This window comes from Sciurus vulgaris, assembly GCF_902686455.1.
Source record: "Sciurus vulgaris genome assembly, chromosome: 10".
Classification (NCBI taxonomy): Eukaryota; Metazoa; Chordata; class Mammalia; order Rodentia; family Sciuridae; genus Sciurus; species Sciurus vulgaris.
Genome location: NC_136470.1, coordinates 64604427 through 64628096, shown reverse-complemented (window position 1 = coordinate 64628096; position 23670 = coordinate 64604427). Strand labels below are relative to the sequence as shown.

The following is a 23670-nucleotide window of genomic DNA, read 5'->3' as shown; positions in this document are numbered from 1 at the left end:
CATTCATTCCTTTATTCTTCTCACTTCCTATCATGGATCCTAAGAGGAATTCAGGAGAATTTGGGATCTCCTTGTCAGAACTTAGTGGTCCCCTACCTCAATCTCCCTTGTGTTCCTTCCCTCTGTACTTCTCAGGAGACATAATAAGAGGGAAAAGCTTTACCAAGCACTACTTTGAATAAGAAACGGAGACCAACAGACGTGGATACACATACTCTCTGAAACCAACTTGGCTTGGACTTAGAGTCTAGAGCTGCAGAGTTCAACAGAAATATAATAGGAACCACACATGCCGTCATAGATTTTTTTTTTTTTCCAGGCACCACATTTAAAAAGCAAAAGGAAACACATAAAATCACTTTTAGCAATACATTTTATTTAAACCAATATATCAAAATGTTATCATTTTGACAAGTAATATATATTTTTGAATTACAAATGAGATAGTTTATATTTTTATTAATCTTATTGTCTTCAAAATTGGTCATGTGTTTTATGCTCACAGGTCAGCCCAGGTCGGATTAACCTACCTCAAGAGGTACATGTGAAAAATGGTTACTGTCCTAGACAGCACGCATCCCCAGAAATCTGACTGTTGGGGAATTGTATTCTCAGAAGAGAATCTAGTTCAGTGAATTACATTTTGAAATTTATTTTCTATCCAACTGAACATCATTTTAGTAAACTGACTCATTTCCAACATCTAAAGGCCCTTTGGTATCTTATCACTATCTCAATGGTTTGGAAACGTCTCCCAATGACCCAAATTAGGTTAACAACCAACTCTCAGTCCAACCTCAGCTCAACATACATCTCCTCCAAATAAAAGTATCACTCCCTCTCTGTCATGGCATTTTAGTTCATTTCTAATTCATGAATCGTGTTCTATTCCTAACCAATTTTCATTACTAGTTCTGCAAGAAAAATACTGTGAACTGTCATAGCAAACAACAGCATTTTACACTTATCTTTCTTCTAAAGGACCAGAGCTTGGGACAGATTTCAGTTCATTGCTTCTAACTACATACCCATTTGGAAGGAAGGTGAGAAAAAATAAAAATACAAATACAAGGAGAATTAGGAGTTGAATTGTCTTCTTGTTCAACCCCCTGCCTAGTTCTTAGGGAGCAGGGATTACTTCACATTCTCTCTCAATTCCAGTGCCCATGAAAGAAAACCGTGGTAACGCCAGCCTCTCTGTTTGTTCCTCTAGGAGTTGGTAGAAGGATCAAGTCTTTTAAATTCAGTTTAAATACAGTTCAACAGAAGTGAACAGCTCAGATACTCCATTCCTGGCACAAAGAAGTCAGGAGTAGATAAAAGTGTTCAAAGAAGCTAGTTTGAGGGTGTTTACTTTTTAAAATCTCTATCACCCACTAGCAAGAGTCTCTATTTAAAAAATCCAGATTTTTTCCATCTGTTTTAATGGATCACTGGTAGACTGATCCAGAAAAGGTGCATATTGGCTCAAACGCCAGGACTCAGTTGCCTCAGTAGACACACACTTCCTGGGGGCCTCCCCAGCATACAGGGCTGGAAGAGCCTGGGATCCTCTGTATCAGGACATCACATGTGACTCTGAGTACATCACAAAAAAGGGGACTTGAAGTTCCTGTCCAGAGAATAAAATCTGAGGTCCCTCGGTTCCCTGGGTGCCTGGGCCTTCCCCATGGGACCTTTACCTCCATAGACTCCAGTTCCTGCTTGTTCCCTAAAAAACTCCTCCCCCCACCAGTCCAGGCCTCATTGATCCCTTTGTGCCCCAAGCCACTTCACCACAGCTAAACCCATCCTGACACCTCGCCCAGAACTGACATCTCTTCCTGAAAGCCTGCGTCCTTTGTCTTCATCTTCTTATGACCTTTTAATGTAAATGTTGTCTCCCCATTTCGCAGTATGTTGGTAAGGGCAGAGGCAAGGTTTAGTCATCCTTGGGCATCCCCAAAGAGGCTGGAACCATGCCTCATTCATAAATTGCCTTGAATGAATGAATATTTATGAAGATGATAGGGATAAATGATACATCTTGGTTTTGTACCTGTATCATTCTCATCATCCACCACAAACTCTGTGGCACAAAATCCTGTCCAGCACTATTATGAGGAATGTGTTTCTCGGAGCCACAGGGTCAACTGAAAACACTAGATTTAAAGCCAGTCATGGGCGTTTTGTTTTTGTTTTTTAACTTCACATTCATGATCAAGATGCAAGTTTCACCTCTGGTCTTCCATAAGAGAATGGAAGGGTAAGACAGAGGAAGTGAAGATGGAGAAGAGGATGATATCCATTCACTCTATTGAACATACAGAGAGAGAGAGAGAGAGAGAGAGAGAGAGAGAGGACTTATGCAGAGGACAGAAGCTTACACATTCATCCATAATACAAAGCCAGGAACGTATCTCCCAGAAGATGCTTCAGATTGCTAACCAGTCTCTGTGAGGAAGTTGAAGCTCTCCAGGCTTCTATAACTCAGGACATTAAAGTAATCATGAGGCTCAGCATAGTCATCTTCCCTCTGCACACTGCAGAGGCCAGCAGGGGTAGCTTCTGCCTGGACACAGCTTCCAGGGGATGAGGAGATGCTGGGGTTCCACTCCTGCTGTTCTGATGGTGATCTCCTGAGGTCACTTTCTGCAGAATTGATTCTGAGAGATGTCTTCTAGAAACAAATTACAAAGTAAGTATATGGTGATGATATTCACAAACATCCCTAATGTGACATGTGGTTATGGTCATGTCCCTTTCTTACCCTCCAAATGCACACAAACAGGCAAACTTGTTCTTACCAACACCAATCCTTTAGCCCTTAATTCTGCAACCCTGTTACAGCTGGATCTCCACACTAACAGCTCCACCAAGACTGCATCGCCACACATGCAGTATGCTCCACATCCTGTTACTTCCTGTTCACTATGTCCAGTGAAGCCACCTTTGGTCTCTTATTTTCTTTTACTTTTTATTGCATTTGACACTGTTGATTTCTCCCTTTTATAAATGTTCTTCTTCCTTGGCTTCTATGACATCACTTTCTCTCCATACTCCTTTGCATCCTCTTTTACCTGCCACCACCTTAATTTTCAGCCAGATCTGCTCTTTTTCTCTTTGAACATTGGCTCCCCAAACTGAGGTTCTCCAGGATTCTGTCCTCTCCTTTCTCACATTAAACTCTCTCTCTCCGCCCGCCCCCCACTTACTAAGTTACATGGCCCATATGTAAATCTACAGCTAGCATCTGTCTGCTGAAGATTTCCAAATCACTATCCAAATGATCCCAAGCTCTGCCCTGTGTTCCCGACCCAGGTGTCCACCCACTAACTGGGCATCATTGGCTGATGACTCATGGAAAGTTTAGACAGCTTGTCCCAAAAGAAACCATCATGTTTCTTCCCCACAAACTGCTCCTGCCTCTACATTCTTTACTCTGGTTTGTGGCACCAGAAACCTGGAAGCGAATGCTGAACTCCAGTCATCCATAAAACCCACCTGATTTTACTCCATCTGTGCTTCAGGTCGTCTCTGCCATCAGCACTTCATATCTGCCTGACTGTAGACTCCCTGTGACCTCTAATCCAACTTCACACAGCCACCAGCAGTGATCTTTCAAAAATGAAAATTGGATCTGTCCATATGTCCACATAAGACCCTTCAATAGCTCCCACTGCATACTGGAGGGGTGCTTCACCTGGCATGCACAGTTGGACTTCAGGGGATTTGCAAATACCCTTCAATTGCATTAAAAAGTTAATTTTAAGTAGCATTCTTTGGGGAAGAATATCCATAATTTCACAACATTGCCCACAGGAGACTGATGCCTCCAAAACACTTTTAGGACTAGTCATACCCACCTTTCCAGCTTTATCTCCTGCCTCCTACCCCAATTCTTGGGGCCTAGATGCCAGAGAGCTACCACTTATTAAGAATCTTCTTTGATCCCAGCTTGGACTAGGTTCTGCACGGAACTCAGAAACCACTCTATTGTGTGTACTTTTGGATAAGCTGGAAAGGACAAGGGGAAGCCTCGTACCTCAGAACGAATCCAGCACCGAATCAGATTAGGTTGATTCTAAGCCATGCTTTCTCCTCAGTTAAATGGCTTCTCTTCTCACAGATTCGCAAATGCCAGGCACTCTTCCTTGCCTCCCAATTTTGTATATGCTGTGCCCACTCATTCCATGTAGTTCCATGAAGTTTTCTATTTATTCTCCCCAACTCAGTTCTATAGCATGTTGTCAAGAAGCCTTCTCTGACCCCCTTCATCCTGCGTGCTGGAACACAGTCCTGGTGTTCTCTTTTGTAATATCCAGTGCTGTCTGGAACTTATTTGTTTATCCTTCTATCTTCTCCATGCTCCGAAATGTGAGGTCACTGTAGGAAGGTTCTGTCTATTTCTTTTTGTAACCCCAGAGTCCATAACAAAGCCCAATATATGTTTTAGGGATTGAAATGCAGATGCATGCCTGGGCACACATGCAGGCATGGCATACACGTGCACACACACACACACTTCTACAGCCCCATATCTAAAAAAAACCTGATTTTCTAAATCAAAGTAGAGTCTCATGACCAGTCAACTACAATGGTACTTATGCGACAATAGGGCAGAACAGTGACATTTGTTTAGTAAAATCAGGGATATGCAGTCAGTCAAAACATCCATGTGTGAGCATCGTAGGTGAAGGTTGTGCTAAGACAAGGAAATTGAAGACCAGCAGGCACAAGTAGGATGGCAGAAGAAATGCTTGTTGACATCTCAGTGCAGAGTTGACACCCCCTCAACCTTACTGAAGAGTGCTGTAATGCAGGTCACCTGACCTCACCATATGTCTGAATGACAGAATCACAAAGAGCCACACAGGCATGGAAAATAGCAACAACAAATGCACATGGAATTTCCTTCTGCCCACAACGACTACTTCCAAGGTGAGAAACATTGACCCTGGCATCATCTACTGTCAAGCCCAGCAGTGCACAAGTATAGGCTGTGAGGCTGAGAGGGAGGGCGTGGGGCTATGTGGATGGGCACAGTGAACAAATATCAAAAATTAGGGATGGTGAATCACTGCAGGCCTGGAGGAGTTGGACCTAGAGACAGCATACTCTCAGAAGCACACAGACAAGTCAGTGGTCACTCCTGTGCAGCAGGAGTGGCTAAACCTTAGCATGAATATGAAGAAGATGGTTATCGTAGCTCATGCTGTAAAAGAACTACTGCATCCCCTGATGCAATCCAATTCATTTTGAAAATATGAACGCTCAATTCTTTCTCAAAGAACTAATAATGACCTTTGGTGCTTATGTGTTCTTGTTCCCATTCTTGGTAAGACTAGCCATCCTTGTCTTTTAAGCTTAAAACTATTTTGAGTTCCAAAAGTCCTCTGAGAAATGCAAATATGCCTGAGATGGGTCCCTCAGCTGTTCCATTTTCATTCTTCCTCTGTGAGGGATCTATAATTATAATTGATATAAAAAATAGGTCTGGGATTAATGCACTGATGTTGTCTTCAAGGACCAAAGAAAACAATAGAGATTGCAGCTGAGTCCTCCCAGGACAAACATTGGCCTCAGGAGAATGTGAGAATGGACGTGGGGTTGGCTGAGCCATTGGACAGGATCTGGACATACATGTCTTTCTTTTCTCTCATCCCCCAGGGGCACTTTTCTCAGTGTCTGCTTAGCCAATAACATTTATTCATATTAAATTCATAAATTATAGTTTTCAACACCAGGTATTATGATGAACTATGGTAAGTAAAATTTGTAATAATTATAAGAACTTAATAAATAATGGTTATCAAGACATGCCAATAAAAAATGCCAAGTGCCTTATTAAGTGAATTGTTTAACTGAAGTTTTCCTACATCTTTATCAGGGAAAGCCATAATTATTCAGAGTTTACAGATGAGACTTAGTAAAATTAGGTGACTCATCTACCAAACTGGTAGGGCCAGGACTCAAACTTAGGTCTGCCTGATTCCAAAAACTAGGTCCCTCCTAAATAGTGCAACCTGCTGGCTTCTCAGTTCTGTAGAGAATGCCATTGATACCAGACTCAGAGTCCTCCACCTGTCTGGTTCTTCCATTCCACAGAAGCTGGAAGCATTAAGCTGTGAGGTCACAGCTACCTCTTCTCTGGTGAGTTGCTCTCGGCCTTTCCTGATTAGCAGCCAGTGGTCATTGACTGGCTGAAGCAGGTTTTCAAAAGGCCAGCTCCTTCCCTCAAGATGCAACCAGCTTTGTATATAATTCTTGCTTCAAGTAAGTCTCCAGCTAAGGTCACATTCATGATGAGCTTTCTTCCCTTAGCCTGTCCTCTACCCCTCACTACCCTTCATCTGAGAATCCATCCCAATAAATCACTCTCAGCAGTTGCTCCTGAGAAGAATGCTGCAAGGCAGCCTGGGAGGGTGGAACTGGGGTGGGCACACTTCCCAGTGGTGGCAACACTGACTCCAAGACTTGTGAGGAAATGGGATGAGACACAGATGGAAGGGGACTATGAGTTGGTGCAACATCTCTGTATTTGAGAAGTATGGGGTAAACAGAAACTCTTAGGACTCTGGGAGTGAATGGATTTTGACAAAGTCCCCTGATACACTGAACAGAAATTTACAGGCTCAAACACATCAACTTCCAACCAAGTGTGGAAGTCAAAGCTCCTTCTTGACAGCCTCTAAAAGAGACACTCATCTTCAGCAGCTGAAGACCAGGTCCAGTCGCTAACTGCAAGAGTAACAGAACCTCACAGGACTCACAGACTGGGCAAGTCTTCCATGCCAAAATCAGGGTCTTAATAGGAAAGGAGGAGACTCTGAGTCCTGGGAGGAAACCTCTGGGTAGGTGCATGTGAGAACCTTGAACCATCTGTTTCATTTGCACCACCAGGAGCTGTAGAAGAGGTTCACTTTCCTTGATAGAATATAATCCCTGCTAGAACCCGCCTACTCCTCCACTACTGGCCAGAGACCCTTAGATAGGGTAAAAATGTCGGTCTGCATTAATAGTGGAAGTGATGAGTCTACTAAGGAAAGGGAAAGGTTATACAGAAAAGAACTTGGCTAACATAAGAGTGAATCCGGAAGGTGATGGACCTGGGGTGAATGAGAATATGAAGACGAGATGAAGGATAATTTGCCAATATTGGCACGTATCTTATGACTCAAGATTTAACACCTTTGTGAGGGCCACAGGAGAAAAGTAGAGTGCACTGTTTTCAACAGAGAGGCTAACACTGCTCTGGCAGACAATGGAAGAAGAAAACAAAATGCTCAGAAAAAGGAGAATGGTACAATGAACCTACCAAAATTGGGATTGGGAAACTAAGGCCCCCGGATCACATCTGGCTCACTGCTGGTTTTTGTACAGCCCACAAGCCAAAAATGGTTTTCATATTTTGAAGTGATTAGGGAGAAAAAAGAATAAGTAATATTTTATAACACATGAAAATTGCAGGAAATCTAAAGTTTAGTGTTTATAAATAAAGGTTTATTGGAACAAAGCCATACTCATTCATTTAAATATTATCTATGCTGCCTCCACATTACAATGGCAGAGTTGAATTTTTGCAAGAGACCATATGGCCCACAAAGCCTAATTTACTGTCTGGCCTTTTACAGAGAAACTTTGCCAATTCCTGTAGTAAATAATTTCAAAAATCTGACAGTTGATTATGTTGGATCTTCTAGAGCAGAACCAGAGAGTGCTTCTTGTCCTAAGGTGAGAATGAATGTTCTAGCAAAGGCCACTCTAACATCAGTGAGAGGGTCAGTGATCTCTCTCCTCTACAGGCAGGGACTGAAGTAGGAGATGCTTCTGCAGAACTGGATCCCTAGTAGCAATGGAATGAGGACACCCCAAAATAAGAGGGTACAGATGGCAGCACTTTAGAAACAAAGTGGATGTAATTACTGTAGTAGGAGCCAGAAAAGCCCGATTCGAGGGATATTAAGATGGATAATAGAGCACAGTGTTCCCAGGAGAAATGTAGATGGGCAGCCAACTGGAGCATTGCTTGGATATTGAATCAAAGAACATTAAAGATACATGAGAGAAGGCTGAAGTCAGTCAGCCCTGTGGGGAAATTCTAGATCCCTTGCCCAGTTTCCTGCTCCCTAAACAGTACTAGTATAGATAAGATCCACTTGTCCCTGAGCTCCAATCTCCAACCTTCTCCATCCTCTTCTGTGCCCTGAGAAAAGTACACCAGATATACTGCATAAATGGGTTCTCTTGTCCTCCATCTTAAGTTTAGGTTCAGTCGATTGAGAACAGTAGGGGAACAGAAGAAAAGAGATTGAAGTGACAGTAACTATTCCCTGCTTTCTCTCTGCAGGCTGGCCTTGAACTGGTTGTGACACTCAATTGCTGATTACAGCACTTCTCAAGATAGCCCCTCCATATGACTCTCTTTCCAGGTTCCAGTAGTCATGCCCTGTGATCTCCCCTAAAGAATAAGGGGTGGTTACTACACACTGCTATCCACCCCCCTTTATAGTTTCCTTTGTAAGTCCCTTTAATAAGTATTTTAGTCAGCTTTTTCACTGCTGTGACTAAACGACCTGAGAAGAGCAATTCTCGAGGGGGAAAAGTTTATTTGAGGGCTCATAGTTTCAGAGTTCTCAGTCCACAGAGAGAGCTCTATTCCTGGGGCTCAAGGTGAGACTGAATATCGTAGCAGAAAAGTATGGTTCACATAATGATCAGAAAGTAGAGACAGAGACTAAGCTCAGCTCACCAAATATATTGGAAAAAGGCACACCCCCAGTGGCTCATCTCTTCCAGCCACACCCTACCCACCTTTAGTTACCACTCAGTTAATCCCTCACAGGGGATTAATGCACTGATTGGGTTAAGGCTTTCATAACCCTGTTGTTTCATCTCTGATGGTCTTGCATTGTCTTACACATGAGCTTTTGGGGGACACCTCACATCCAAACCACAACAATAAGCATTCTCAAACAATGCAATTTCAAACTATGTGTTCCATGTGGGACCTTGAATAATACATACATAAAATGTTTTGGATGAGAAGACAGAGAGCATTGGAGGCTACAGTCAAGATTCAGGACAAAAGTAGAGAGGACCTGAACTAAACAGGAAACAATAGAAATGTCAAAGAGGGCTGGGAAAGAAAACACCACAGACAGGGAACAACAGGAATAGCTACTGACTCTATTTGCACCTTTTTCTTCTTTCTCGATCTCCATGCTGACCAAAGTTAGTCTGGGTTCCTGGGATGAAAATGAACCAGACTTAACAGAAAAAAAATGTGTCCTATTGCCTCTAAAGAGCCTTTAATTCTTCCATTCCAGAGCTGCAGAATGCTGGTGGCAGCAGAGGACATCTGTTCACCAACCACCACGGCAGCTCTCTTGCCAGCTCGCGGATCAGTGTCATCTCTCCTCCTCTCCCACTGACCTATCACTTCTCATTGTCCTCACTTTCCCTTAGAGGTTTCATTTCCTAACCATGTCAGTTGTGACACCTGTGACATAAATGAAAATATTATGGACTGCAGGTTTCCATGTTAGTACCAGCCACATCTCAGTCCCCAAATTAGCAAGGTCCTACAGGTGCCTTTGAACCACTGGACCTATGCTTGGGGAAGACCTGGGCAATTTGTAGCTGTCTGAGGATGCATGACTTTGGCTCTGCCATCAAATATCTATCTACATCCTCATTTCAGTCTCTTCTCCATCAGGGAAGATTAGGGTGAGGGGTCTTGGGCTCTCCTCATTTGTGCATCAGGTTGGAGACAGAATGTATGTCAATAGAACATATTATTTTTTTTTTTATATTATACCCTTGTATTGATGGTAGATTAAGAAAAACAGAGTAGGTTTATCTACACAGAAAACTGACAAAATTTAAGATGTTAAATATTAGGCTAAAAGTTCAAGACCTTCCTTGATAATACCACATCAGTGTGGAGAAAATGTATAATCTGAAGAGCAGCATTGATAACACTAGAAAAACATATACGATGAGGTCAAGGCAAGGATATAAAATTAAGAACTGTTCAAAATGCAAACTACTATGAGGTTTAAGCTGGGAATATTATAATAACACTTTCTTTTCCTTCTTTCTTTTTTTTTTTTTTTTTGCGGTGATGGGGATCAAACCCAGGACCTTGTGCTTGGAAGGCAAGCACTCTACCGGACTGAGCTATCTCCCCAGCCTGTAATAACACTTTCTTATTAGGATTCTCATTTATGCAATTCATCCAAAATTCGAGATCTGGGGAGGAAATCAAGTGTAAAACAAAAAATTTAAATAGAAGCTAAATTAGAAAAAAAAGACAAAATCAGAGGGTGGTTCTTCTCTGAGAGAGGGAGAAAGAGTAAAAGAGGGTAAGAACCCACAAGAAAACAAAATGGAACTAGAGACGAAGGACACAAAGTTTGATGAAATTCTTCTCTCACTGGGACTGGAGAGGACCCAGTCAGACAGAGGGAAAGTGAGCTACTCCTGTGAGGACCTTGACCCCAAACAGCCCAAGGTAGAGCAAAGGTGAGCCAGCTGAATCTACCTGCTTGTAGGAAGTCAAGCTTCAGATGCAAATGTGAAAGATGACATCCAAAGAGGAACTTTGCTTCAGGTGGCCCTGTGGTTGACTATGTTGCTTTGAACCAGACCTTCCACAGAGAGAAGCTAGGAAATATCAACAAAATATTAGAAACATCTGTTTGAAGAAATTAGAGATCTGAAAAATCAGTGTGGTATCTGGGGGCGAAAGCAAGATGCAAAAGAAGGACACTCAGAGAGAGAAGGGGAGAAGGTGGGACAGTTTCTCCTGGAGACAATTGCCTTAAAGTTATAGCTGAGAGGCAGATAAGCTGCATAGATCTTCTGACAGAGGGACCAAAGTTGGGTTCAGAAACCACCTTGGAAGGGAAGACTTTGGAAAACATGTTTTTCCACTGGGTCCCAAGGACTACACCCCAAGAGCAAGGGACTAGCAGAATTGAAATCTAGTTGAAAGTCTTTCAACATTATTTAATTAAGGTGACCTGGGATTGTTAGTGCTCTAGACCTGCCACCCACCAGGTGCAAAGGGAATAGTCCTCTGGAGGAAGATGATATTACCAGAGCCTCAAATTATTATTATCATTTTTCATGTATAATTCACAGCACCTAATGAAAAGTGCTAGTCAAGAAGATAAGTTTATGACCCATAAGCAAGTAAAAAACAGGGAATAGAAAAATACCCAAGGAGGATCCAATTAATAGAATGACCAGGCACAGACTTCAAAATAGATTATTTTTTTCAAATAATTAAAGACAAGATTGGGTATTTTTGACAGACTGTGAACTATTTAAACAAAGAATAGATACATCATAAGAGATACTTTGGAACCTGGAAGGTATGTCAGACGAAAGCATCTACTATGAAATATAATGAGACAAATGGATGGAAAATACAAAGAGAGAGAGAGAGAGAGAGAGAGAGAGAGAGAGAGAGAGAGAGAGAGAGAGAGAGAGAGAGAGAGAAAGACTCAGAGTCGTTTGGGAGAAAAGTGAAAATGTCTGAAAATACCTGTAATTAGAGTTCCAGAAGTAGAAGAAAGAAAGATTGGAGACGTTAAATAGGATGAAATAATGTCCAGGATTGACCTAAAACTGACAAAAACCATCAAAACGCATATTGAAAAGGCACGCCATCCCAACCCCAAACAGAATAAATACAAAGAAGACTATACCTAATTATACCATCATACATTTCTTGAATACTAAAGACAAGGAAATTTTAAAAGAACCAAAGGAAAGAAAAAAAGTAGCGAAAACAAGACCAGGTTTCTCAACAAAACTATAGGAAGCTAGACAATGGAATAATATTTTCTGTGTGCTGAGAGATAATAATCACCAACATAGAATTCTATACCTAGCAAAACAAATATATCATTTTTAAATCCAGGGGGAAAAACAAACAAAAACCAAAGTAAATCCTCACCACACACCTGCAATAAAGGACATATGACAGAATTTACTTCAGGCAGAAGGAAAATGATCTCAGTTATAACACAGGACAGAGTAAAGAGCAACAGAAAGGGTGGATCTAAATGAATATTGACTCATAAAATAATAAAAACCATTTCTTTGGGGATTTAAAATGTAGACAAAACTGCTGGGTGTAGTGACACACACTTATAATCCCAGCAACTCAGGAGGCTGAGGCAGGAGGATCACCAAGTTCAAAGCCAGACTCAGCAACTGTCTCAAAATAAAACATTTTTAAAAGGGGCTGGGGATGTGGCTGAGTGGTTAAGCAACCCTGGATTCAATCCACAGCACCCCCCCCCCCAAAAATGTACAGAGAACAAAAGGCATAGTAGTAACAGCAATAAGCTGGAGAAGGAGGGAGATAAAAAGAGCTAACATGCTCTGATTCTTGCATAACCTAGGAGATGATAAAAGTACTAATTTATTAGCACTAATAGAGATTTTAATAAGTTGGGGTACATAGCTAACAAATAGTTCTTTTTAATAAGGAAGAAAATTATTCTGAATTAAGGAAAACTTTAATTCAAAAGATGGCAAGGCGAATAGGGGGAAAAGAAAAACATGAAAAAAAGAAGATGGTAGCTGTAGATCCACACACATCAGTAATGCAGCACCAAGTACATCGTCCAGAGGGAGTAATTTTGGACTACACAGATGAGTTATTAACTGACCACAACCATCCTTTTAGGGAAAGAGGGTCTGGATCGAGGAGGAATTTCTAGGGTAAAGAAGGAAAACAGTGTGGGATCACAGGCTGCATTCCCCAAAATATTTGTGTAGTGAACTGAAGTATGGAAAGCTGGGCTACTAAAAGGACCCCAAAGATATGGATCAAGGGGTGAGGATTCCCGTACTCATCCCAAGCAATAACTACCAGTTTGTGACAGCAAGGACACTGACATATTTCTTCACCATTACAAAGGTTTCACATGAAAGATGCCACCTGTTCATCACAAATTTGTGATACAGAGCAAGCAGAATGGCAATCCCCACTTTACATATGAAGGAAGGAAGACCTGGAAACATTTAACTGACAACCCGAAAGTCATACACCCAGTGCCAAACTAGAAGCTAGATCTTTCAATTCCCCATGCACTACTCTTTTTACCACAAGGCCTCTAAGCTAAAGTAACAGAGGATTTACAACCCATTGATCCTGCCATGCATCTTTTGCCTCCAGATTTTTGGTGTTTATGTTCCAGTACTACTCGGCACTAGGAAAGAGTTGTGAAAATTAAATGAGCTGCTATAAAGAAAGCCCTAACATATAGTAGACATCTTCTAAGATGCATGAAATGTCTAGTAGATAAACTCCTAGAGTAATGGCTTATGGGTCAGGCAGGAACCAGTAACTGCAGGTGACATTGAGACAGGTAGGATACGGGTCCAACTCTCCAGGAGCTTCTAGCCTGGAAGAAGGACAAGGCAGAACAAGGCCAAGAAAAAAGCACAAGGGGCAAAGGGAAGGTCACATCTGGTTCTCTCTCTGGACAGAAAGGACACCTGAAAACAGCAGGGTGGCAGGGAAAGGGGTGCCTGTGACAGAAATGTGCAGCCATCATTACCTTTCTAGCCAATGCAACCATCCTGATGACAGCCATGCAGATGACCCCCATGCAGATGACCCCCAGCGCTGCCAGCAATGGGATCTGGAACCCGGCACTGTGCTCTGCCACTAGAGGGAGGACAAAATCGAGGTGAGTGGCAGAGACCCAAAGCAAAGCTGCCTTCCCCAGGGAAACCTCAGCTTCTAAACTCAGGGATCTGCAAGTCCCTCTCTCCAACCACAGGACTAGATCTTTAAGTCCAACTCTTTGGACAGCAGAGCATCTATCTGACCTATCAGGAAATCAGTGACTAATCTCTCAAGCCTCCTGTCATGCCTCCTGTATTTGACCCAGTGCAAATCCTTTTTAACACTCCTTTCCTCTATTCAAGGAGATCATTTTCAGTAATAATGAAATGAAACAACACCCTCAGAAGAGAACCCCAAAAGTGAACAATTTACTTTATTACACTTCATATATATAACCATGTAATTAAAATCAGTTTAATTAGAAATACAATAAATTAATATTAAATTACAAAAAGAAAAAGCATGTGACCTTTCACCTTAAACCTTATTTCCAGCTAAGATGAGAAACCCTGGAGGGAGGACGGCTCTGGAGCCTCATCCTTTGCTGCTTCACCAGCACCTGACACACAATAGATGTTAAATATTTGTAGCATGAATGAGAGTATGAACAAGTGAACTTCTTTAAGACATAAAATGTAATGGAAAGGAAAAAGAGGCAAGAGGGGAATTTTGAAGACTTGAGTCATATTTTATTTAAGGAGAATATGAGAGAAACAAAACAGTTGTCCTGATGCGTGCTGTGCTGTGGGTAGAGATTCTAGGCCACTTCATCCCTCCTCTACCTCCATCCCAGGAGTTCAGACTGGACCCAAGAGTCCAGGGCCGACTTGGAGGGACAAGGGTCTAGCAGAGGCCTGGCCCTACTTTCCTCTAAGGGCTGAGATTACTGGAATGGCAGCTAAGATCTCCGATCCTCTAGGATAAGGGCAGTACCTGATGTGTCCAAAAGCCCCCCCGCCCCCAGTCTGAGGACTCAGTCTCAGTAGGCCAAGCCATGAAGTCCACTCGATAGGAAAGAAAGCAGGTAGGAGCCAAACAGCAGTCACCCTGCAGAAGTCGCAGGGCCACTGCAGAGGGCTATCCACAGAGCCTGAACAGGACCTGTGCTCAGAGCTGTGGCCACCATCAGACCCTGGGGGCCAGGATTGAGACTGGATTCTCTTATAGCTTGATGATAGAAGCACAGGGGTTAATACCATGACCACATTTAAGGGGAGGTTATGAAAATGAGTTTGTTTATGTTTAGAGATATAATTAGGACCAGAAAGTATTTTGGATACTGAGAATATCAACTTCATTGGAAATTTTTGTTTGTTTGAAATTAAAACATCAATTCCTCCTTCCACAGTCATATTCTTTGAAACAGAAGCAGCCCTAGAACAAGCACCAGAGCACCAGAACATGCAGCTGGGGAAGGGGTAGACTCTGCAAAAGGATACTTAAGACTTATGCTTAGTAACAGGTGAGCTGTAGGGTTAAGTTAGAAATAGCTTATGTATACTAGAAACGTGGACGAAGATTTGAGATTAGGATCAGAAAGAAGCCAGGGTTGGAGATAGTGCAAGTAATTATAAAGAGTTTGCACTCCAGGTAAGCAACTGAGCCCTTGAGAAACAGGAGGAGAACAGCAAGTGGTCAGTGATGTCCCTGGGCATTAACAATGGCAAAAAGAGTAGAAACATGTGGCCCTTAGCAGAGGCTGAGCAGGGCCCCAGTAGAACGTCTTCTGAGCACTTCCCAGGTGGCCCATGAGACACAGGGAAATCCCTTGCACCTTCATTCCTCCATTTTCACGTGGAGAATAGCTGTGCCTCTGTGGTCAGGGACAAGTGTCCTTGTTAGAAGCATCAGTCCCTGAAAATGTTTTAGCCTAGTCACGAGCAAACATAATATAGTTCCTCTCTGGGCTCCAGCTCCTGGGAACTCCATGCCATGGGAGTGGGGCGGGTGATCTTCTGCCTGGATCCCGCCCTATCCCCAGTCCTACGGTGAGGTGATGGACCCTTGGGCATATGACACTGGGGCAAAAAGCCCCAAATGATCAGACCATCAAGTGGTTACACTTGCTGGTTCCCTGCCTTGTTTATCGTCTAAACCTCCTCTAACCATGAGGCAATAAGTAATATAATAATGAATATTTATTAAGTTGAACCTATTATGTGTTCAGCATTGTTCTGAGACCTTACTCAAAACAACTCATGAGATTGTTCACTACTTTTTATAAATGAGAAAACTGAGAGAAAGCTTAATAATTTACCCACAATATCAAACCCCAGCAATGTGATTCCAGAACCGAGGCACTTAACTACTCATTGCTTTTGGGCTAGGTTGGAACCAGCCAAGAAGTGACATTTAAAAGGAAAGATTAAGGTAACTTTTCATTTTCTCAATATACGCATAGTTTGAAAACTCATGAAGGTTAGTCTCCAACATAATTGATGGCAGCAAGTAGACATTCTGAGTTTGGAGGTCCATGGAGGCAGAACACCTGTGTTAACATCATCCCTACCACTCTGAACAACTACAGCCAATCCTAAACTTTTGTCTTTATCAGTCAAATGAGAATCACATTCACAATCAACACGTACATGGTACTTACCATGCTCCAGGCACTGATGTAAGGACATTTTCAAACAGTAGGTAATTCAATCCCACACTAGCACCTCATAAGGTCTTACATATGTCTTCATTGCACAAATGAAAAAACTGATGCTCAGAGGAACTGAGTAATCTTGTCTGAGGTCAACAGCATAGAAGAATTTGGACCCAGGCTGTGTGATGTCAGAATTTGAGCTCTGAACTACTTCCTATACTATCTCTCAGATATCCTAATAATCCTTTCCTAACTTCTGGAGAAATGGTTTAAGTATCCAAGTGGGTAAGGACTGAAGGAATTTTGAAAACTCTGAAGTGCAACACCAATGCAATTATCATACATTAACTAGCTCTAATCTTTATAAACTTAAAGGCTAGTTATAATGTGTGTGATTGATACTAAACCAGTAAATGAGCCTATGACCTTACCAACTGGTCTTCCTTATAATATAGACAAAATGTGCTTCCCACTCAAGAGCAATAGCTGCAAATTAGAATCACCAGAATACTTTGGGAACATGTCACATCCATGCTCTGCCCCTAGAGATTCTGATTTCTTTGGTCTAGGTGAGGGTCCTGATGTCAGAATTCTTTAAAAGCTCCGCAAGTGATCCAAATGTGCTCCAGGATTGAACTCTGCTCCCCAGACTGTCAGGACAGCATTTTCTATGCTGCTCCTGAGGAAATACCTGAGCTTCCTAGGACCTCCAGGAAGATGCTCCCCTCGTAAATCCCGTCAGGGTAGGTGTGATAGATGCAGAAGTACTCTCCCGTGTCATTCATGGTCAGCGACTGGAAAGTGAGGCCCAGGTGAGGGCCTGGGGTCACCCGCTCACTGAAGACTGGGTTGATGTACCACCCAAATTTAGTATGACAAATGGCCAGAAGTTGGTCCCGCTGCTCCCAGTTGACTTGGGTCACTTCAGCCATGGTGGAGGAGAGATGACATTGTAGGATGACAGAGCCACCTTCCTCGGCAGAAATGTTCCCTTTCGTCACTATTGTGCCTGTCATAGCTTTTAGAAAAGAGCAAAAAGGTCACATATGAGCCCCAGGTTAGCGGTGGGCCTGCAACCTTTCTATAGAAATGCCAAGGAGGCCAGAATTGGTTTTAGGAATGATCATTTCTCCAGTTCATTCTGTCGCTCCTCTAAATACACAATTATTATTTCCTGTTTTCAGTTCAAGAGGCATTCCTCTTCATCCCTGTCATTCAAGTCTCCCAGCCCTAGCACATGGCTCCTGCCAGTCTCCTTGCCCCTTTTCCACACACCTCCATTCTGTCCAGTCCATCTCCTTTCCTCCATCACCTCTGCTTCCAGAGCTTTCTTCTGTCTCCCTGCCCCCACCCACTTAGCACCTTGTCAAAGCTGTACTTCCTCCCCTCCATCCCTGAGGACCCCAGCCCAAAGCCACTTCCCTTGTCCTTTCACACTCCCTGCCTGTTGTATAATTAGCACTTTATTAAGGGCCTGGCTGATGACTGTGCGACTTAGCACTTCACCCTCTCAGGGCTGTCTAGCCTCGTGACCAGCTCTTTGATTATTTCCACATGCTTATTTTGTCTCCTCCAGAGACAGCACTTTTCTGTGTACTCCAGCAGCCTACTCCTGCGCGGGGTGCCTTTCCCTTTGAAGTAAAACCTGGCTATTTGGTTGAAGGACATTTGGGGTGCCTGGAAAATCTTTCATGGAAGCCAAAAAATTCAGAAGGGGACTTAGCCAGAAACTCTGCTTCTCCCAAGCAAAACTATTTTCTGCAATGCTCACCACCCCCAGCATCCTGGGGTGCCTTTCTAGTCTTAAAAGTTTCAGGAAGCAACATTAATTTGTTTGCACTTCAGTTTTTAAATATTTCTGTCTCCCTATCTCAGAAATATTTGTCTAAGGTTTTTATTATAGAAGAAATCAATTTAACAAAAAATCACTTCTGCAATGGTCAATACCTCTGGAATCTGTGAAGAAGATATTTTTGATCCACAGAGAACTACTACCGATCACCTAGAAGATTCCTCAAAAATAGGAAAGAGGATGGAGCAGGAGAGAGTTTCTAAAAGCAAACTGCTGATTCCTCCTCTTTGTCCTCCTTCTTACTCCCCTCTACTTCCCCTGCCTCCTTTCTTAGGCTGGCAGGTTGGAGCCCCCAAACCCTGAAGATCCACAACCCTGAGCATCAGCCACCCAATACAGATGGCATCTCATTCTCAGAGAAGGTCTTTTCTCACACAAGGGTACACAGGACTCTGAGAACCATGTTTCCTTGCCTCACATTGGTGGCAAGCACTCCGAGACTTCCCTCCACGAGTGCCCTGGTCTCTAGGTCAAGCTCAAATTCGCTCTTTCCTCCTCCCCACTTGGATAGGTTTCCAGGCCTTACCTGAGGCGAAGAGAGCCTGCCTCAGGCCCTGGGCCCAGATCAGGAGTAGACACCAGTGCATGCTTCTGCCCAGGGGGCCTCCAGGAAGCAGGTGTGGCCTCTTCTGTGACCAAAACTGGCCGACTGCAGATGGCAAGGCGAAACTGAGCCTGCGAAGAAAGAGGGTCTCGGAAAAACTGAGTTCACAAAAGCAATGTCAGAAACAGATAAGCTCTCGACAAGTACACAAACTACATAGGGTGAGCCACAAGAAAGACCATGAAGGAAACACATTGAAAAGTAAACAAAAGTGTGGTTAAAGGTACACTAGTCTCTGGTGACTGTTAGTCAATTGATTAAGTTCTGCCTTAATGCAGTTTTTAAAAATCAGACTTTAAAGAGTTCAAGGGCATCAGAGCAGTACCTAAGATTCTGAACAGTACCTACTGATCCAGAACAGGTCACCAGGCTCCCCCAACTCCCCCCTGCTGAAGAATCTGCACCTTAACAAAAACTTATAATTGTGGGTACTTGCAGGCCAACAAAAGCTAACAGTTGGGGACAATGCATGCGTGGGACAAGGGTCAAACAGAGCAATTTTCCCATGAATGATATCCTCTCCTTGAATCTTTATTTCTTTGGTCTTGTGTATCTGGATTGAGATTGTTGAACTCTGGTCCAGTTCTTCTGATGCAGTAGAATCAGAGGACACTATAAGAGCAAGTGTTCCTGTACACAGGGAACCCGTGAGAGTCTGAAGTATGGAGAAGAGTGAGTCCTGCAGACCTGACTCTGGAAAGGGATTGGTTGATGCTTTTCGGGGACTCTTGTCTCATCGCTATGTTCTATTGTTGACTTGCCCTCCCTTCCTCTCCCCTGCTCTGTCTTTCTCTCCCTTCATTCATTTAAAAGTCCCTGAGTGCCTACAAAGCGCCAGACTCAGAGGCTTGAAGATACCAAGGTGAGTAGTCATAGCTTTACAAAGCTTGCTTTCTGGTGAAGCCACTTGGGACAGGAGATGAAGGACCATATTCATGGGCCTCCTAGGCTCTCAGCACAGCTATCCTGAGCAGGCTCCATGGTAGAAATCCCCAATATCTGCATCTCCACCAGGGAGAACATCCAAAGTCTAGTCCTGCCCCCTTCATTCCCGCCACATTCAGGTTCAGCCCTCCTTCTCCCCTGCAGGGTACTCAGAGCAGCTTCTTCCCCTTCCTGGGTTCTCCCCATCCCTCACTCCACACATGACCCTCACAGCCCCCTCGAGACCCTTAGGCAACATATGCCTTACCAGCTTCTCTCTGCCCACCCAAATTCCACCTGTCCTTTAAGGCTCACATCAGGAGACATCTCCACTATGTTTCAACAGCTGCAATGTCATCAGCTGAAGAAGTGATAAAACCTAACACTTGTCTAAGGGGAAGTGCTGGGTCAAACAGGAGGGGTTTTATCCAAATCAGTTGCCAGGGCAGAGGTACCAGAGGTGGAAGAGCCATGGACAGCTAGTGGGGTTGCAGCACAAAGGTAGATACTCAGATTCACAGCTCAAATTTCTATAGTGGAGCAGGCAGGGGCCAATAAGGTGGGACCTACCTTACATAATGAGAAATCCAAAGAAACCTAGAGTTGCTTTTTGAAAAAAAGTTTAAAGAAATTTTCTATTTATTTCTAAGCAACTAAGTCAGTAGAAACATGATCAAGTCCATTTTGATCGGTGGTGCTCTTCATTTAAGGGTAACAGTTAACAGACTATGGGGTAATACCAGAGACCCAAGTCATCCTGGTTTGGTGACCTTGGGAAAATTATTCAGCCACCCCAAGTCTGTTTCCTCCTCTGCATATAAGAATAATAATACTTCCCTCAGAGGATTGTTATAAGGATTCAACAAACTGATGTCTGGTAAGGTGCCTCGATAACAATATTAAAGAAGTGAAAGGATAATCAGAAGAGGATACCCTTCTCTATCTAATGTATTTTACCAAGAGTAAAACCCCAATCTCCAGACTACAAAGTCATGGTTCTAAAACACCTTCTTATTCCTATGGATCTGAGATAAAAATAAGAGTATATGATGTTTCTGCAGGGAAGGGACCACTGTGCCAGCCAGAGCTTGAGGCTGCTGTAGTGGAAAGTAACCAACAGAAGCATCACTCCATGGAACCTCTGCAGGTCCCTTTGTGGACCTCCTACAGAGACTCCAGGTAGGGAGCTGTCTGATCCATCTGCCCAGCCAGAGTGAGCAACTCAGCTCTGGGAAGTGGCCTGGCAGAGAGCTGCCAAAACCATCCTGTGCTTCAGGGCCAGTCCCAAGCCCCTGAAGCACAGCAGAAACCTGTGAGGCCAGGCAGGTGCTAACTCACATTTCCGTTGGAGGCTGTGGGCTGGAGGGGCCTGGTCAGCCTTGGTGCAGCTGGGTGGATATGGGTGCTGGAGAGCAGACTTCACATATGCCTGAAAAGGGGAAGAAGTGCACATTTAGCATATAAAGAACACTCTCCAGGATACCCTTCCATAGCCCAACCTGCTGAGAGCCCCCCCAAAACCCCAGCCAACTACTCAGGCCCAGTCCTGACAACATGTGGCTGGCAGGGACCGCAGCTCTGAGCAAAGAGGGCTGAGTGGTCATACTTTCCACAAGGTCTGTGAAAAACAGGAAACAACTGGGGGTCCTCTCATGAGACAGACCAATTTCTCAGCAGAGTTTACGTTCTCCAGCCTCTCCAGACCTCTCTCTGGCTTGGAAGTGGGGGCAGGAGCTCCAGGGCTCTCACAACTGTCCTCCCCCTCCTGTCCAATCCTCTAACAGAGAATGAACATCTTGCAACTGCTGAGGGCAGTGACTTATCCAGCACTCCCACCCTCCCTCTCAGACTAGTGCCTCCTGGTGGCTGCAGTGTTGTTGGTAAAGGGCAGCAAGAAAGAGGGCTGAGGGAGTGTGGGGGACAGGAAGCAGGGGGAAAGAGGGGGCAAGACGACTCTTGGCACCAGGAAGAACAAGACCACTATTGTTACCTTGCCCCTGTCTTGTACAGCCCAGGTGCCTTAGCTGAACTTTTACCCTAGCCTAATCTTGCTTATCATTGAGGACAGGATGCCTGAAGGCCGGAAGTTCTTCAGATGAACTGGCTAAACTGGTCAGATCTAAGATGGCTGCCAAAGTGACCCAGACCATCTCTAACTTCATTATAATAAAATATTCCTCCCCTTAGCCAATCCATTATCCTTATTTCTTTTACCCTATATCTAATAGCTTCCTGACCCCCAAGGGTAGAAAGTTCATTTTTAAGTTTATCTTCCATTTCTTCTGTTTTGGTCAAGAATAAAAAGTCTCCTTCACTGCTCAATTGGTGCTTAGTCTTTTTTTTTTTTTTTTTTTTTTTTTTTAATGTTATCTCTTTTTTGACATTTTTTAAAAAACTTTTATTTATTTTCATTAACTTTTTTTTTTCGGTGATAAATATTTTATTTTAAAATCAATTGGTGCTTGGTCTTGAGTCCAAGAAGGAAAAAGAACCCAACCTATGGGTATCAAAATTTGGTCATCCCACATTCTCTGACCTCTACCTGCCTCACAGCCTTGCAAAGTCACCTAACAGGAGACTTATAACTCAGCAATGGGATAGTTCTTCCAAAGCTACAGAGAAAGCTGTCTCAGAAAACCAAAGATTCAATCTATAAGGTAAGTCTATGATCTGAAGTGTATTAATAAGTTTGTGAGCCACAAGGCTTATGGGCAACACAGCTTCACAGTGAATACAAGTGAGAAGAATTTGGGGTGGGATCTCTGGCTTTTGTTTGTTTAAGTTCCCTTGGTGATGTGACTTTGAGGACCCTATCCAACCCCAAAGGCTGCCAAGAAGTTCAATAGGCTCTAGAAGATTTTCTTTGCCTTCCCAGCTGTGAAAACAGGACAGAGACCCCCAGGATAGTTTGGAATGTGGAGTCAGATGAAAACTCTCTGGGAAGAAGCAGCTGATCCTGCCTCCTCAGCTTAGCCATTGGCTCATATTCTCTCCACAGACCCCTCTCACCAACATCGCTTCCATCCTTCTCCTCCTCCATCCTACTCCATCCTGGGTGGGATTACACTATTGTATAAGTGGAAAAATTATTCAGTGACACCTGGTAAGGTACAGTAAGGCAAATTTTATTCATCAGGAAGGGTACAGGCACCAAGGCAATGGAATTTTGCAGTTGGGGGAAGAGATCAGGCTCAACTCTGAGATAACATGAGCGAGTGAGAAACTATAGCCAAGGAACAGGTTGGCAGTCAGTGCATAAAAAATTACTAAGAGGAAGAATCAGGCATAGGAGAACTCTGGCTAAACCGACCTAATGTGACTCTTGCTGAAGAAAGGCCAGGATGACCAGACATCACCTGAGAAACAGTGAAGAATTAAGACCTGATCAGATGAGAAGCATGATCAGATACAGAGGGTGAGGGGTTTGTTGCTCAACTGACTTGGCAGGACTCTGTGAAAAGTGGATTACAAGGAACTGCAGAGATGCACCTAGAAAGTTTAGAGCCTAACTAAAGTTTGGTCAAGTAAAGAATATTTATCACTGTCAACTCTTCATATTATCAATACAAACCCTGCCCCTATATGCCTTAGGAAAGGTATTCTCTACTCCTGGAAGCTTAATTTCTACTTTCTGACCCCTGCAACCTCAGTCATGTAGGACAACGAGGATTGGGACAGAAGTACAGGTGAGCATATCATTCCAAGAAGCTCTCCATCATCAAGAGCCCCCCGTTCCCCAAAGAGAAAGACTGCCAGGCCTAGACGATTTCACATGGGTCTACAGCAAACTTTGAAGAGAAGATCATTTCAATATTGCTTAAAATACACAGAGATCATAAAGGAAAACCTCCTAATTAGTTCTATGAAGCAAATTGAAAATTGATGTAATGCTCCCTCAGAAAGAAAATTGATGTAAAAAATGAGTAAAGATCACATACAGTGAAGAAAGACAGATCCCAATCTTGCTTCCAAATACCAAGGAGAAAAATTCTACGTAAAATATTATCACACAGACTCCAATAGCATATTAAATGAAATACAGAATGATCAGGTAGGGCCTACTC

General features: G+C 43.2%; 1 protein-coding gene across 2 annotated transcripts; it reads right to left on the bottom strand.

Annotated features, from left to right (window-relative positions):
- Window positions 1–370: 370 nt before the first annotated feature.
- On the bottom strand, window positions 371–21297 carry TIGIT (T cell immunoreceptor with Ig and ITIM domains). Of its 2 annotated transcripts, none has more exons than XM_079155416.1 (6): window positions 21213–21297; window positions 20945–21035; window positions 18605–18753; window positions 16918–17244; window positions 13563–13672; window positions 371–2659 (listed from the first exon to the last, which is right to left on the bottom strand). In XM_079155416.1, coding segments are annotated over exons 2-6 (825 nt in total). In that variant the 5' UTR covers window positions 20947–21035; window positions 21213–21297; the 3' UTR covers window positions 371–2422. The 2 variants fall into 2 exon arrangements, with proteins under 2 accessions (XP_079011542.1, XP_079011543.1); XM_079155417.1 differs by having other exon boundaries at window positions 371–2656.
- Between the last annotated feature and the right edge of the window lie 2373 nt (window positions 21298–23670).